Here is a 17797-nt window from a genome sequence, read left to right as displayed (position 1 = left end):
AGGAGGATGCCATGTTGATGCCCATGGCTGTGTCTCAGATTTGTTTATATATCTTTGTGTGAAGGGAGTGTGTAATTAGATGTATAAAGAATGAGGCGTTGGTTTGAAATTGGGAGGACAATGGATGAGGTAGTATTTGATAGCAGCCGGCTCGTGGGCATGGGCAGATGGCCTCAACAATGATGAGTAGGGGTCAAGTTGGTAATGGGCTGGAGGTGGTTGAGAGTGGGTGAAAACACAGTTCATGTCTTTGATGTGGGGGGCTAGGTTACAGGCAATTATTTTGAAGAGTTGCTCATGAGGAGCAGAGATTCTGTCAGTGTGAACACAACTACCAGCTACAATGGGACACCCACTACTGTTGATTCTGTGGATTTTAGGAATCATGTAGAAGATTGATTTTACCTTCACAAGCAAATTATTTCATTAAAATTTGTTTCATATGAAAATGTGTATTATTGTTCATTCAGATTTCGAAGCATAATTTAATTTGTTCCGTATATCATGTTCCTTTTTAGTATTGTTTGATTGAGGAACTTCACAACTTTGCCTTTCAGTCTTCTTTCCATTATTTATGACTTCTGATAATTAGCTAGTGGATTCTTTCTGATTATATCTGTAAAAATAGTGAGCCTAAATTTCAATGTAAGCTTTCTTGGCATATGTCACTTATGAATTCTGAGGATAACAGCCAATTAAACTGGATGGCATTCAGGTGCTCAGCTGAGTTTCAGTTTCCATTTTATGCAAAAATATTTTGACGGTCGATCTGGTTGTCTTCTTCAGATGCAGCAAACTGTGCTGTTATGCATACTTACTTCCTGGTTGGAGTCAAGGCAGTGATTACTCACAATAATACAGTCCATGGCACCTGAAGAAGGCAACTGGCTCGACTGTCGAAATATTGTTGCATAAAAATCAATTCTGCAACCCTGCTAAACACTTGATTAATCAGTCACATGTAGTAGACCTGAGAGTTGGGATGTTTTTTTACTTCCCTCTTCTTGTGATGTGTTGAAGTCCTGTATGTGTGGGGCTTTATTGTAATATTTTGGTGATTCCACAATTACTATCGATCACACTTTCTGACAAAGAAATTTACCTCTTCTTGTAAGAACATTTTAGAGTTCACATTTGTTTGGAGCTTCATATATTCTTGTATATTGTCCACAGCAGCTGTAAACGCAGCTAATGAGCATGTTCCCATAATGTGTAGCATTTGAAAGGTGGGTTGCAGGAGTATATTTCTTGAGCATGTCAAACATCATCATTTAACTGCTAATTGGTACTTAATACAACAAGTACGTGCACTCTTGAATTTTTTCCTCTGCTAACATATGGATTAAGTCATTTGCTTTTACTTCCATATTGAATCAGGATGTGATCACTAAATTCCAGATTTAGATGTTGCAAAGTAGACACTGCATCCACTGTCCTTTTCTTCTTCATGACTCATCTTGGTACTCCTTTACTAACACTAATACCAATGTTTCCCAATTGAATTTTTTTAACACTTCCTCATTCAGTGGTAAAAGTTTATTTGTTGTGACTACCTTATTGTTCATACAAACTAATGCTTCTCTCCTATTTCTAAGTATGCTTGTGATAGCAACTTGTGGCATAGCTACCATTCTTCATAAGCAATACCTCCTTCTGATTGTGACTGATCCCCATATTTTCTCAGTTCATGATACTTCAGACTTGTGCCTTTGCCAAAGATTAATCTTCTTAACCTACATCCCATCATTGTGACCAGTCCCCATACTTCCTCAGTTCATCAATGTGTGGGTCTTCATCCAAAGTTATTCTAACCAAATTGCATATACCTTCTTCTAGTATAGAATAATGGAAGCATGATTTTGAAGCATCGTGCTCTTCACAAATGAAGCATCCATTCTTGCATAATGTACTGTACTCTTTATGATCACCAGGCTTCATTTCACATTCCTTCATTCCTTTCTTCTTCTTCTGTTCTTGTGAACAGGAAAATTACGTACAAAAGTTTCTAAATGGTGAAAATTGTTAGGAGCATGGAATCAGTAATATGATATGGAAAGTTCTAGGAGGATAACACTTCACCATTTAACAATGAGAATTAGATAAGCACATAAAAGAAACAAGAATAAAGTAGGTAGCACTGCAATCTGCATAGTGTAGCTGTATGTGTGTATGTCTGTGCCTCTGTGTTAGAACAATGTTTTACGACTTCAGCTACTGCATCTCAATTGTAGTTGAGATGTCCATCTGCAGCTCAGACCTCTATTACGTACTGCGGCATTGCCTTTACATAATCTGTTGTTCTCAGTTCAGCAAACTGGAATATTGCCAGTAGAAGTAAACTGGCTGCTGAATCTTGAGATTTTGGATTCATTGGTGCCTTGTCCTGTAATAGAAGACCAAAAGAAACAAAAGTTCTTGAAGCTAATTCTGTTTCTCTCCCCATCTTCAGAGGATGGGGTTCGCTGCTTCTTTACACTCATCAAAATTAAAAGAGCTGTACGGGATTGAAAACAGAATAAACTAGGTAGGCAGTCACAAACTTTTGAATAATGTGCTCATTTATTGGGACAGTAGAACTGCTCATGTAGAAATACCTTAATGTGCAGTGTGCTAACTCTGTGTAGGCAAGACAGCTACAGGTAAACACTGTGTTCCGAATAAATAACCATGAGTCTGGTATACCAATCAGCTGAGTGTGGATTATAATAGTTTCCCACACACTTGTAAGATAATACTATGCTTGTTCACCATGCCTGCTATAAAAAAAAAATACAAAAACAGCTGAAATTCAAATTCGCAGAAAAAAAGTTTACCAGACTCAAAGGCAGGTTGCATACATAATTATCCTGTTTCACAATAACTGACAACTCTAGTGGGAATGAACACCTACTTCAGAATTAAAGATAAAATAACTGTCCAGCTGTTGACAAAAAGGTGCTGACTATTCTGAGATCCTTCTATGAGTAGAGAAATGCTACAGAAGTAGAAGACAACAAGATTAAGGAATGGTGATAATACATAATAAGGAATCAAACCCCAAGTGAAACAGGCAAGGTGCTGGTCTAGAATCAAAGTAAATATATTATACCAGAGTAACAGCCCAGGGTAATAAGAGATATGTTCTTTTGTACATGATAAAGATAGTTAAAAATACAGTAATGGAAAATCCTGATGGAATGCAAAGAATTTGGCAGTAAAGGTAACACTCACCAAATAGTAGAGACATTGAACTGTAGAAAGACTTATAAATGATACTGACAATTTTGCTACATTTTGGATGAATCCTTTTTTGAACTAGAAAACACACACACACACACACACACACACACACACACACACACACACACACACACACACCTGTACAGCTACGTTGTGCTGGCCGAGTACACTGTGCTAGTATTGGAGTTCCACCGATAAATCGGGGTGCGGGTTTCTGTCAGAGGGAATGGACGAGGGGAAAGAGGAGGTGGGGAGTAGGAGAGAGCACTAGGGAACAGAGGCAAGTAGTTCAGAGGGACGCAGCCATGTGAAGCATATGAATATGGGAGGGAGGGACAGCATGTGTTCCACCATTCGTGCCGGTGCCCATGTGTTGCGTTCCTATCCCATGAATCTGCTGCCTCTCCCTCTCACATTCATATCTTGCCCACCAGCTGCCTCCCTCTGAAATGTCTGCCTGTCTTTTGTAGCCCTCTCTCCCACTCCCCACCTCCTTCCTCTCCTCATCCAGTCCCTTTGACACAGCCCCTCAGCCCTGCCAACCAGCAGAACTGTGGTCCCAGCATTGCAGCACTGTGTATTGAGCCGGCACAGTGTAGCTGTACAGGTGTGTGTGTGTGTGGGGGGGGGGGGGGGGGGAGGGTGCACGCGCGCATGTGAGTGTGCATGCGTGTGTATTTGTGCACGGGTGCGCTCGAGCTCATGTGCCTTTCAGTGACTCGACAATTCTTCTATTCAAGGAGTTGTTCCTTTTTTTATAAAACATAATTAAAAGACGTATATGTTTCAATAGTTATTAAGAAGGACTTTTTTATTTACTTTAATTTAATTTGTTTCCTTCACTTTTAAAAATGTTTTCGATTTTTATGCTGGAAATTTTGTATGTACCAGACTTCCCTTTACAATTTAAGTTTGACATTTTACTGCTTCAGACTTCACTGTAGTGTCTGATTTGCTTAATGATGTTAAACTTCATGTTTACAGAGCTCACTTTAATTATGACCAACCAAATAAAGGAGAAATGAGTTTCCGGAAAGGAGATGTCTTTCACGTGGTTGATACTCTGCACAATGGTGTTGTCGGTTCATGGCAAGTCTTCAGAATAGGTAAGATTGCAGCAATTTTCTGTTTATAATTTGAGACAGAAGAGGAATGTCCAGTTATGCTGGTGACTGGGGTAGGACTGAAATACTTCATAATTTTTATATTTATATTTTTACATACAGAATTCAGGCAGCAACACAGTGTATACAAAATAAAAGTGTAACAGGTGAAAAATAACAGTTTTCTTTGGTGGACAGGAGTGGGTGGGTGGGGGGGGGGTGGGGGGGGGGGGCAGGGTTGCAACTGTAGTTGGGAAGTACCTGCTTTCAGGTTTTTAGGGTCTCTTGAGTTGTTCTTTCAGGAGGTGTGGATGTTCAGTGATACACTTTATAGTTGCTTAGAAACATTACCTCATACAACTGTGTAGCATCTCTAGCTTTAGTTAATTTATCAGCTCTTCTTCTGTTGTTATCCCTTAATAAAGGTACATTCTCAGGGATATGGAGCAACATTTTCACAAAGAGAAGCAGCTGTTACGTACCAATTCCGTATACTGTAATAACAGTTAACACTAAACTGCTATATACTATTTGTGCTATTTCCATAGACAAGCAGAACTCATTTGCATGAAACTTATTTTTATGTTATATATCACAGGTGTGTAAATCACAGTTCCCTTTGGACTCATTATTGCAAAGAAAAAATTTAGAAGTAATGTTCTTGAAACTGTGTAATCATTGGGGAAAGGGGGGGGGGGGCTAATTTTATACGCTGTGCTCCCCTTTGCTGAAGAAGCATTTTATTGACATTAGCTGTGTGAGGCAATTTTCACAAGAGTCTTGATAGTGAAAGTATCGCAAAATAAGTTCTCATAGTCATTATCAAGTTCCACAGTAGCGTATCCCAATTATTGTCTGTTGCAACTGACTTCCCGCAGCTGAGAAAATAATTGTGACAGTTTGCATCTGTGTTCGCAACTTAGTACTAGAATCATTCACATCTGGGCTAGTGAACGATCTTGATGACAAAGTGTGTCTCTATGATCATAGAAGTGGATCAGTCATTGCTGTGCTTCTGCCCTAAAAGAGCCCCAGTAGATTCCCCAATTAAAGCAACTAACTCAATAGTGAAATCAATATCCAAGTCCTGATTATATATTGCTGTAAAAGTTTGTGAGTGATCCTGCTTCACTGTCCACTAAAGTTCATCGCAAAGTAAACTAACACTTACAACACACATTTAAGTTCTCCATTTGCGAAAGCATATATCACTTAAAAGCAGGATGAAATCATGTATGGTGGGGGTTGCAGATAGTGAAGTGCTGCAGTTTAGATGGAGGGCAGGAGAGAAGGTGGGGGGGGGGGGGGGGGGGGTAACTAGCGGAAAAGAGAGAAATAAAAAGAAATTAAAAGACTGTGTGTGGCGTCAAATGACAGCTATGTAGTGCTGGAATGGGAACAGGGAGGGAGCTGAATGGGTGAGGACAGCGACTAACGAAGGTTGAAGCCAGGAGGGTTACAGGAACATAGGATTATTGCAGGGAAGGTTCCCACCTGCACAATTCAGAAAAGCTGGTGTTGGTGGGAAGGATCCATATGGTACAGGCTGTGACGCAGTCATTGGGATGAGGGATATCATGTTTGACAGCGTGTTCAGCAACAGGGTGGTCCACTCGTTTTTTGGCCACAGTTTGTCGGTGGCCATTCATGTGGACAGACAGCTTGTTGGTTGTCATGCCTACATAGAATGCAGCACAGTGGTTGCAGCTTAGCTAGTAAATCACATGACTGGTTTCACAGCTACCCTGCCTTTGATGGGATATGTGATGTTAGTGACTGGACTGCAGTAAGTGAAGGTAGGAGAATGCATGGGACAGGTCTTGCATCTAGGTCTATTACAGGGGTATGAGCCATGAGGTAAGGGACTGGCAGCAGGGGTTGTGTAAGGATGGACGAGTATATTGTGTAGGTTTGGTGGACGACAGAATACCACTATAGGAGGGGTGGGAAGGATAGTGGGCAGGATATTTTTCATTTCAGAGCAAGACGAGAGGTAATCGAAACCCTGGTGGAGATTGTAATTCAGTTGCTCCAGTCCCATATCGTACTGAGTTACAAGAAGAATGCTTCTCTGTGGCCAGACTGTGGGACTTTGGGAGGTGGTGGGAGACTGGAAAGATAAGGCACGGGAGATTTGTTTTTGTTCACGGTTGGGAGGATAATTACAGTCAGTGAAGGCTTCAGTGAGACCCTCGGTATATTTTGAGAGGGACTGCTTGTCACTGCAGATGCTACAATGATGGGTGGCTAGGCTGTACAGTAGGGACTTCTTGGTATGGAATGGGTGGCAGCTGTCGAAGTGGAGGTATTGCTGGTGGCTAGTAGGTTTGATATGAACGGAGGTACTGATGTAGCCATCTCTGAGGTAGAGGTCAACATCTAGGAAGGTGGCTTGTTGGGTTGAGTAGGCCCAGGTGAAGCAAATGGGGGAGAAGTTGTTGAGGTTCTGGAGGAATGTGAATAGGGTGTCCCCACCTTCAATCCAGATAGCAAAGATGTCATCATTGAATCTGAACCAGGTGAGGGGTTTAGGTACCGCACTCCACCATCTAAAAACTGATCCTGACCTTATAATCCTACCTGCAGACAAAGGCTCCATTGTCTTCAACTCCAAGGATTACGTGGCGGAAGGACTCTATCAGCTGCAGGTACTCCCATGTACAAACCTTGCCACAGTGACCCCATTCCAGTAAATCCAGCAGCATCTCCAGTAACTACTCAAATCCTTAGGCCCATCTCAGAACCTCTCCCCAGAGTCCATCTCTGTACTTACCCCTACCACTCCCCGCACTCCCACCTTTTACATGCTTCCTAAAGTCCATAAACTCAACCACTCAGGACGCCCCATTGTGGCCGGTTACTGTTCCCCCACTGAGAGAATCTCTACTCTAATAGACCGACACCTACAACCTATTACCCGGAGCCTGTCCTCCTATGTAAAAGATACCAACAATTTTCTCCACCAACTCTCCACAGTTCCTGTCCCTTTACGACACGGTGCCCTGCTCATCACTAGTGATGCGACCTCCCTGTACACTAACATTCCTAATGCCTGTGGCCTTACCACTATTGAACAATGCTCAATGGATTCCAAACCAAAAACCTCCTTCCTAGATGCCATGACCATCTATATCCTCACCCACAATTACTTCTTCTTTGAAGGCATTACCTACAAACAAATCTGGGGTCGGCTATGGACACCCACATGCCACCATCCTATGCCAAACTATTCATGGGCCATCTAAAGGAATCCTTCCTAAAAACCCAGAATCCCAGAACCCACACCTGGTTCAGATTCATTGATGACAGCTTTTCTATCTGGATTGAAGGGGAGGACACCCTATTCACATTCCTCCATAACCTCAACAACTTCTCCCCCCATTTGCTTTGCCTGGTCCTACTCAACCCCACTAGCCACCTTCCTAGATGTTGACCTCTACCTCAGAGATGGCTACATCAGTACCTCCGTCCACATCAAACCTACTAACTACCAGCAATACCTTTACTTCGACAGCTGCCACCCATTCCATACCAAGAAGGCCCTACTGTACAGCCTAGCCACCCATAGTCGTAGCATCTGCAGTGACAAGCAGTCCCTCTCAAAATATACCGAGGGTCTCACTGAAGCCTTCACTGACTGTAATTATCCTCCCAACCATGAACAAAAACAAATCTCCCGTGCCTTATCTTTCCAATCTCCCACCACCTCCCAAAGTCCCACAGTCTGGCCACAGAGGACCATTCCCCTTGTAACTCAGTACGATATGGGACTGGAGCTACTGAATTACAATCTCCACCAGGGTTTCGATTATCTCTCGTCTTGCTCTGAAATGAAAAATATCCTGCCCACTATCCTTCCCACCCCTCCTACAGTGGTATTCTGCTGTCCACCAAACCTACACAATATACTCATCCATCCTTACACAACCCCTGCTCCCAATCCCTTACCTCGTGGCTCATACCCCTGTAATAGACCTGGATGTCCCATACATCCCCCTACCACCACCTACTCCAGTCTGGTCACTAATATCACCTGTCCCATCAAAGGCAGGGCTATTTGTGAAACCAGTCATGTGATTTACAAGCTCAGTTGCAACAAGTGTGCTGCATTCTATGTAGGCATGACAACCAACAAGCTGTCTGTTCGCATGAATGGCCACCGACAACCTGTGACCAGAAAACGAGTGGACCACCCTGTTGCTGAACACGCCGACAAACATGATATCCCTCATCTCAGTGACTGCTTCACAGCCTGTACCATGGGATCTTTCCCACCAACACCAGCTTTTCTGAGCTGCACAGGTGGGAACTTCCCCTGCAATACATTCTATGTTCCCGTAACCCTCCTGTCCTCAACCTTCATTACTCACTGCCTTCACCCATCCAGCCCCCCTCCCTGTACCCATTCCAGCACTACACATCCGTCATTTCACCACCACACTCTGTCTTTATATTTCTCTCCTTTCTGTTACTTAACCCCCCCCCCCTTCCCCTCGCTGCCTTCTCTCCTTCCCTCCGTCTAAACAGCAGCACATCACTGTCCACCACCCCCACCTGCTATCCATCCCCCTCTCCACCCCAGCCTCCTCCTCACCCCCACCCAGTCACCACTCCCATCATGCATCATGCTGCTGCTCACAGTATCGTTTCAGTTGTCTGAGACTGCAAATGTGTGTGCAAGTTGTGTTTGCATGAGTATGTGTGTGTGTGTGTGTGTGTATGTGTGTCCATTGGTGACAAAGATCTTAATGGCCGAAAGGTATAAATGTGTGAATCTTTTTGTTGCGCCTATCGCAACTCAGCATGTCCATTATATGGTGAGTAGCAACTTTCCTTCTCCATTACTGTTTAAAATATATTTGAAATTATTTTTAAATTTCATTCATTTTGTCTTCAGATGTTTAATCTGTCATTAATTTGTGAATGTCAGGGCTGATGAAAATCCCCTTCTTTCATCTTCACTTCTCATAGCCATGGTAATTTAGGTGCCACAGGCATTTGAAAGTAGGGCTTTATTAATCATAAATTTTTACATAATGCCATGTTTTTGTGAAGTGGTTGCAGAAGTTTTTTTGGATCTGCCTTTGAATCAAATGTACAATTTTACTCCAACTTTTATCATCCTGATTTTCCAAATTTTTTGAGGCCAATGCTTGTCTTTTGTATGACTGTCCCATTTGCACAGAAAGCATGAGTCATTCCTCAGAACTTGAACACATTTTATGCCGGGCCCATGATTTGTCCTGGTACCCAACCTTTGTTGCAAAGTACACAAAATAGTTAGTTAGTCACATGTCTCATAGATCACATGAAAGATTCTTTTATCAAAATGATGTGGAACAAGTCAGTTAACAGAATCTGTGCACATAGTTAGCATTAACATTCATTAACACTTTTTTTTTTTCGGCATACTCATACAGCTACACTTTTATTTTATTTTATTTTATTCATAATTTTTTTTTTATTTTTTATTTTTTTACTGGCTACAAGTTTGTAAGTAGAGTTGTGAGTTGCGGATAGGCACAATGCATGCGCACACACACACACACACACACACACACACACACACACACAACTCACACCCAAGACTGCAGTCTCAGGCAATTGAGACATTTTTTGTTGTGCTTATCTGCAACTCAGCATCTCCCCTATATGGTGGGTAGCAACTTTCTTTCTCATAATATTGTCACGTTCCCTCTTGGATTTTCCATAGTATGTAAGTAGAAATTAATCAATGGAATAGAAGAAGTTATTGAGGAAAAATAATTTTAAATTAGATTTAAAAATTGCTTCGCTACCTGTCAGATATTTTATGTCATTTGTCAAATGGTCCTTTCTGAGCAATTCAAGCTTTAACACTTGGTAATATAGGTCATTTTTCCCTATACAATTGTATGTATCAACATCACTTTTCTTCTCAAATTGTGATGAATTATTTATGACAGATTTCAATTCATACTTAAGAATTGTGACAGTACAGTTAAAATGCCTGGCTCCTTGATGCCCGTGGGTGAACACCAAATATTATTCTTACTGCTCTCTTTTGTGCAACCAATACATTCTTTATAAATTATGAGTTACCCCAGAAAATTATTCTGTAAGACATTATTCAGTAGAAATGTCTAGAATATGTCAGGAAGTTGATATATTTGTATACAAGATTAGCAGTTATATGAGGAGCAAAAATAGTCAAACATAATTGTTTGAGAAGCTCACTAATATGCTTCATTCAGTTTGTTTTCATCAGTATGTACACATGGTAATTTGGAGCAGTCGACTCTGTACTGACTCCTGCTCGTTGTGTGACATCGGTTGTTGGTATGTTTGTATTTCTTGTACAAAACTAGTATCGATTTTGCTTATTGTATGTTAACTGGAAGGTCATTCACATACATAAGGAACTGAAGTGGACCCAAAACTGAACCTTGTGGGATGTCATTTGTGGTTCCCCCTTGCTCCTCCTCCCCCCCCCCCCCCCCTTCCCTTCTACCCCACCCACTTCAATAAAAATTTTTACCTTTTCGACGTTGTCTGAAGTATTTGGCACAACCTTTTGCGTTCTGTTTCCTAAGTATGATGCAAACCAGCTGTGCATAAAGCCATTAATTCCATAAAATTTTAATTTTCTTCGACAAAATCAGAGATTGTCCACTGCTCCTTTTCCACTACTAGCTTGCCACAGATAAATCAGAAGTGGCCAGGAGTTAATATGAAGCCATGAAATTGTCAAATGCAGATACCAATCTATTTATCACCCATTAAGTGTTAACAATGTAGCTATTAGGTACCAAAAAACTTGTCCAGTAGTCCTACTTCCAGGAAACTATGAATAATTATAGAAACTGATTATTAAATTTTCTGTTTATTACTGGAAAACATAGTAGAACTGATGGGCATTGAATTACAATGAGCCAAGGAGTAATCTGGTTTAACTGTGGGTCAGATTACAGGTAAATATACCATATTGTCAATACAATATTGTGAATACTACGAGGGTGAGTCAAATGAAAACCTTAAATTTGAAATAACAAATCGAAATTTCATGCCATTATCCTGTAAGTTGGTAAGCGTGCTACAAACAGCGTGCAGAATGGCCTGTAGGTGGCAGCATAGTGTAGATGCACACGTACCGTTGCAGTATCAGTATAAAGATGGCCGCCCCACTTGCAACTTGCACCAGGGAAGAACAGTGTTCTGTTATTCGGGTTTTGCATAGTAAAGGTGTGAAACCTATTTAAATTCTTTGACAAATGAAGGTTCAGTACGGTGATGCATGTTTGTCATAGCAACAAGTCTGCGCATAGAGTAGGAAGTTCGCAAATGGTGTGACTTTAGTGAAAGATGCTCCTCGTCCATGTCAGGCAAGAGTTGTGACTCCACAGAACATTGCAGCAGTTGAAGCCATAGTGAAGGAAAACTGCTGAGTGACACTGAATGACATTGCAGCATATTTACAGATTCGTCAAGGGTCAGCACACCAAATTGTGCACGCCCGGGTTCCCGGGTTCGATTCCCGGCGGGGTTAGGGATTTTCTCTGCCTCGTGATGACTGGGTGTTGTGTGATGTCTTTAGGTTAGTTAGGTTTAAGTAGTTCTAAGTTCTAGGGGACTGATGAACATAGATGTTAAGTCCCATAGCGCTCAGAGCCATTTGAACCATTTGAACCACATTGTGTATGATGTGCTCCAGTTTCACAAAGTGTCTGCAAGATGGGTGCCATGGTAGCTGACTCCTGAAATGAGGGAACAACGTGTTGATGCTTGTGAAGAACTTCTTCAGTGCTTTGGACGAGAAGGTGATGGCTTCCTTGCAAGCATCATTACTGGGGACGAAACCTGGGTTCACTTCCACCAACCAGAAATGAAGAGAACGAGCAAGGAATGGCGCCATTCCTCATCACCAAAATCAAAGCTGTTTCGAACAGAACCATCAGCAGGGAAGGTTATGCTGACTCTCTTTTGGGATGAAAAAGGCGTGATTTTGGAGCATTATATGCCTAGAGGGACCACTGTCACCAGTGCGTCATACACAGATCTCCTAAAAAATCATCTGCGGCCTGCAATCAAATCAAAGTGAAATGGATTGCCGTCAGCAGGTGTCCTTTTGCAACATGAGAATGCAAGGCCCCACACTGCCCATACAACAGTTGCAACAATCACAGAGCTGCATTTTGAGTGTCTTCCTCATCCACCATACTCACCAGACCTTGCCCCAAGTGATTTTCATACGTTGGACCACTCAGAGACGCAATGGGAGAAAAGAAGTTCTGTTCTGATGAAGAGGTACACCACGCGGTGCATGAGTGGTTGTGCAGACTACCAAAAGAATTTTTTTCTAAAGGATTTTATGTACTTTGTAATTGCTGGAGGACTTGCATTGAGCATTGAGGAGATTATGTTGAAAAGTGATACAGCTTTGTACCACTTCTGCACAATAAATAATATTTAAAAATAATATTTAAGTTTTCATTTGACTCGCCCTTATATGTATACTCCCATAGGGATTCCCATTTCCCACCAAAATTGGCTAAAATACATAATTTTTCAGATAATTAACAAACCATGTTTCCCTAGTACAAAATGGTGTTTTTGTAATCAGAATAAACTAGCGCTACAAATCTAGATAACTTAATTTTGGAAGTAAGTAATATTAGGGGCAATCCAGAATCGGTATGCCAGTCTGGCAAAATGACCATAATCATTGAGGCAATCATCCCACAGATGCATCAGGTTGAATATATCTGTTTGGTAAAACACTGTGTCCTGCTACATGAAGATGTCTGTCTCTGCTACACATCCTCATCCGACAGGAATTGTTGGCTCCTAAAAGCCTTCTTTAAGGGACCTAATGTATGATAAATGCATGAGGAGATATCAGGACTATGGGGTGGGTGAAACTTCCTGGCAGAATTAAAACTGTTTGCCAGACCGAGACTTGAATTCAGGACCTTTGCCTTTCACAGGCAAGTGCTCTACCATCTGAGCTACCCAAGCAAGACTCACGACCTGTCCCCACAGCCTCAATTCTGCCAGTACCTCGACTCCTACCTTCCAAACTGCAAGGTTCGCAGAAGAGCTTCTGTGAAGTTTGGAAGGTAGGAGATGAGGTACAGGCAGAACTGGGGCTATGGGGATGGGTCGTGAGTCATGCTTGGGTAGCTCAGATGGTAGAGCATTTGCCCGCAAAAGGCAAAGGTCCCGAGTTCGAGTCTCAGTCCAATACACAGTTTTAATTCTGCCAGCAAGTTCCAAATCAGTGCAGACTCCACTGCAGAGTGAAAATCTCATATAGGGTGGGTGCTTGTGTCCCCCCCCCCCCCCCCCCTACTCCTCCTCTCCCATCCTCCCCATTGAGCTGGTGTAATGGATGAGGCTGGCCTCCCAAATCGACTGCTGTCTTGTGTCGAATTGCAACCAGCATGGAACTTGGCACACAGATGTGGTTCTCAGCAGACATACTGCACTATACACATTCTACAATCTCCAGTGGATGCCTACAGTGTTTTTCCTTTGGCAACCAAGAAAAGAATAACAGCATGTTGGTCCTGTTTGGCTGCATTGAAACTTGCTGCTGTTGAATTTATGAAGGAAAAAGGAATGCGTGAACAAAAATTAGAATATCTCTGGAGTACGGACTCGCATTTTAAGTGGACTTGACTGCATGCTGCCCACAGTAAGACATTGCAAGTTAACTTCTTTCTGATTTGATGGGGATGCATTTAAAAGGAAAATAGCTTTGTGGAAGGGACAAATTCTGCAAAGACAGTGCAGTTCCCTAAGCTCACTTGCGTTAAAGGAAACATGACGTTTGAATAATTCATTGCAGCCTGGAAAGAACTGCAAAAACAGTTTTATAAAGATTTTGAGGATGCTGTCAATCTTACATCTAAGCTGTTTTCGAGACAATTTGCCATTTCAGTTGAAAGTATCCCCCATGTAGTGTGTATGTGTGTTCTCTACATATATACCTTGCAGATCAATCAAGGCAGAGCAACATATCTCGCGTACCAAATAGTGTATGTACACTGTATGTTGTTTTACATAGGTATGACCACAACTAAACTAGCTAAGTGCATGATTTGACTTAGAATTTTCCGTGTTTCAGATACCCAATATCTGTGCTCTGCGGCACAATGTGCGTGACCTGAGTGCCTGCTACACCACACCGCAGGGTCTGTTTGGATCCTCCCACCTGATACTAGTATTCCTGAACTCTGGTGATGGGATTTGATCACTAGAAAATGCTCATATCCTGGCAACCTCCTGGACTTAACCTCTATTAATATACAGTCCCCCCTTCCATGCAGAAGTTTCTTCCATATAGTGCAGCCACCTGTGGTTATTGCAACTGTAGCGATAAGCAGTCTCTTTCCAAATATGCTGAGGGTCTCATGTAGGCCTTCACAGACCAAAATTACCCACCTGCCCTTGTCCGGAAACTGGTCTCCTGTGTTTAGTATCTTCAATTACCTAGCGTCTTCCACATACCTACTGTCTGGGCACAAAGAAGTAACCTGTCATGACTCGATACCACCCAGGAGTGCAGCATCTAAAACACATTCCGCACCAGGGTTTTGACTACCTCATCCTACCCTGAAATGACACACATTCACCTCACCTCTCCTCGAGTGGTATTCTGTCACCCACGCAACCTATGCAATAGTCTTGTCTGTCCTTACCCAACTCGTGCTCCCGACACCTTGCCTCATTGCAGTAGAGCTAGATGCAAGACCTGTCGCATATATGCTCCTACTATCACCTACTCCAATCCTGTTACTGGCATCTCCTACCCCCTCAAAGGCAGGACCACATGTGGACGCATCGATATGATCTACAAACTAAGTTGCAATCACTGTGCTGAATTCTGCACAGGCACAAAATATCAGTGTGATCAAACAGCTGGACCACCCAGTAACTGAAAGGGCTTCCTGACATGATGTTCTTCACTTAAATGACAATTTCACAGCCTGTGCCATCTGAATTGCACAAGTGGGAACATTCCTACAATATATCCTTCGCAAGTCCGTCCTGCACCTGCGTATCACCTTCCCTGCTCCCATTACGATACAAACACACAGCTCCTATCCTGCCAATGCACCTATGAGTTATATCCTCTTCACTGCTTTGTCCCACCCCCCTCGCGCCCAACGTAACATCCCAATGCTGCATCTAGTAGCCCTACCCTTTTCCTGCACACTCCAGTGGTAGAATCCTCCCCTACCCCTACCCTGATATCTCTCACCCTCCACCTCCACCTCTTCCTCACCCCCAGTTCCCCTGCCCAGATAGTGTTCACATTAGACACACACACAGTCGGCCCTCAGACCCAGTTATCAACTTCTAAAGAATGAATATGCCCAAAATCAGAAATATTCCTAGCATTCTTTTTCATTGCGCCTGTCTGCGATACATTGCTTCCTCTGTGTGGTGAGTAGCAATGTATCTTTTGCTATTATTGTTTTTTTATTGTTATATTTTTTCATATTTCTTTTCTTTATTCTTTTTCATCTAGTTTTCTCTTCTCCCCCATCTCTTTGCCTTTCCACCATCTTGCTTTGAGTTTGTAGTTGTACCGTTCATTTCAGTTCTCATTTCTCTTGGTCTGGTACAGTTCTTGCCTCGTCCTTGCTGCAGGTGGGTCTCTCTCATTCTGAGCTCTGCCTCTCATTTCTAACCTTTCTCAACCTATCACTGTTTCCTCCTCAAGGGATGAGGCAATAGTTAAAAAAGGTGGGAATAGTTGTTCACTCTTAAATGTTTCTGTCAGCAGTGTTCTGGAAATAAGCAGTGCCCAGGGCTTGTAACACTTTGTAGTGCTGTAGTTTCCTCAAGTCAGTTTTCTTTGTGACAGAATAAATTATACTGTACAGTCATTAGATTAAAAGCAGGTTGTATCTGCTGCAGTGTCTGTGATTCTTTCCAAAACATTTGATGCTGTTTCCCATGCAATGCATGAAGCAGCATGTGATTTGCTAGTGTGTAGAAACAAATAAAAGTGCAAGTGTGTGGACACAATTGTGAATGGAACAAAATTGGAAGAAACAGAATCCTTTAGATTTGTATTTATTACTGTGGAGAATGAGCTGAAATGGCAACAGTGTGTTAACACTAAGCTCACACATATTCAGTGTGAAAAAACTACCGCAGTACATTGACAAGCAGTTTCTATGTAAGTATACCATAATAAAACTATGGAAAATCCAGGCTGGAATGCAACAATATTATGAGAAGGAAAATTGCTACTCACCATACAGCGGAGATGCTGAGTCCTCAGATAGGCACAACAAAAAGACTCTCACAATTATAGTTTTTGGCCATTAATGCCTTGGGTGTGGGCGTGTAATGACAGCTGTGTAGTGCTGGGATGGGAACAGGGAAGGGGCTGCGTGGATGAGGACAGTGACTAATGAAGGTTGAAGCCAGGAGGGTTACGGGAATGTAGGTTGTGTTGCAGGGAAAGCTGCCACCTGCACAATTCAGAAAAGCTGGTGTTGATGGGAAGGATCCATATGGCACAGGCTGTGAAGCAGTCATTGAGATGAGGGATATCATGTTTGGCAGCATGTTCAGCAAAAGGGTGGTCCACTTGTTTCTGGCCACAGTTTGTCAGTGGCCATTCATGCGGACAGACAGCTTGTTGGTTGTCATGCCTACATAGACTGCAGCACAGTGGTTGCAGCTTGGCTTTTAGACCACATGACAGGTTTCACAGGTAGCCCTGCCTGTGATGGGATAAGTTATGTTAGTGACCTGACTGCAGTTGGTGGTGGTGATGGGAGGATGTATGGGACAGTTATTACGTCTAGGTCTGTTACAGGGGTATGAGCGATGAGGTAAGGGACTGGGAACAGGGGTTGCGTAAGGGTGGACAAGTATATTGTGTAGGTTTGATGGACAGGGAATACCACTGTGCGAGGGGTGGAAAGGATAATGGGCAGGACATTTTTCATTTCAGGGTACAACAAGAGGTAATTGAAATTGTGGCAGAGAATGTAATTCAGTTGCTCCAGTCCTGGGTGGTACTGAGTTATGAGGGAAATGCTCCTCTGTGGCTGGACGGTGGGACTTTGGGAGGTGGTGGAAGATTGGAAAGATAAGGCACGGATGATTTGTTTTTGTACATTTTCACATCAATATGTGTGTGTGGTTTCAGTTGCCTGAGACTGCATTCATTTGTGTGAGTTGTATTAGTGTGTGTGTGTGTGTGTCTATTGTTTACAAAGGCCTTAATGGCCGAAAGCTATAACTGTGACATTCTTTTTGTTGTGCCTTGCTGCGATTCAGCATCTTGGCTGTATGGTGAGTGGCAACTTTCCTTCTCATAATTTTGTAAGTGTACCATAATATCTTTAAACCACACTTGATTCCTTCTCATAATATTGTAAGTATAGCATAATATCTTTAAACCACACTTGAAAACAAAGTAACAGTATGATCATCAGTGAAAGTGTTCATTTTGGGAAAAAGAAGTGTTG

General features: G+C 42.4%; 1 protein-coding gene across 6 annotated transcripts in view; it reads left to right on the top strand.

Moving 5' to 3' along the window:
* The window catches only part of LOC126461015 (tight junction protein ZO-1), a 724130-nt gene that overhangs the window by 455387 nt on the left and 250946 nt on the right, over positions 1-17797 (top strand). For all 6 annotated transcript variants that reach the window (XM_050095967.1, XM_050095964.1, XM_050095966.1 and 3 more), the window contains exon 9: positions 4204-4325. In XM_050095967.1, coding sequence (XP_049951924.1) covers positions 4204-4325 — 122 coding nt within the window. The remainder of the gene's footprint in view (positions 1-4203; positions 4326-17797) is intronic.

Source organism: Schistocerca serialis, chromosome 1 (genome assembly GCF_023864345.2).
Source record: "Schistocerca serialis cubense isolate TAMUIC-IGC-003099 chromosome 1, iqSchSeri2.2, whole genome shotgun sequence".
Taxonomy (NCBI): Eukaryota; Metazoa; Arthropoda; class Insecta; order Orthoptera; family Acrididae; genus Schistocerca; species Schistocerca serialis.
This window is presented reverse-complemented; position numbering and strand designations above follow the sequence as displayed.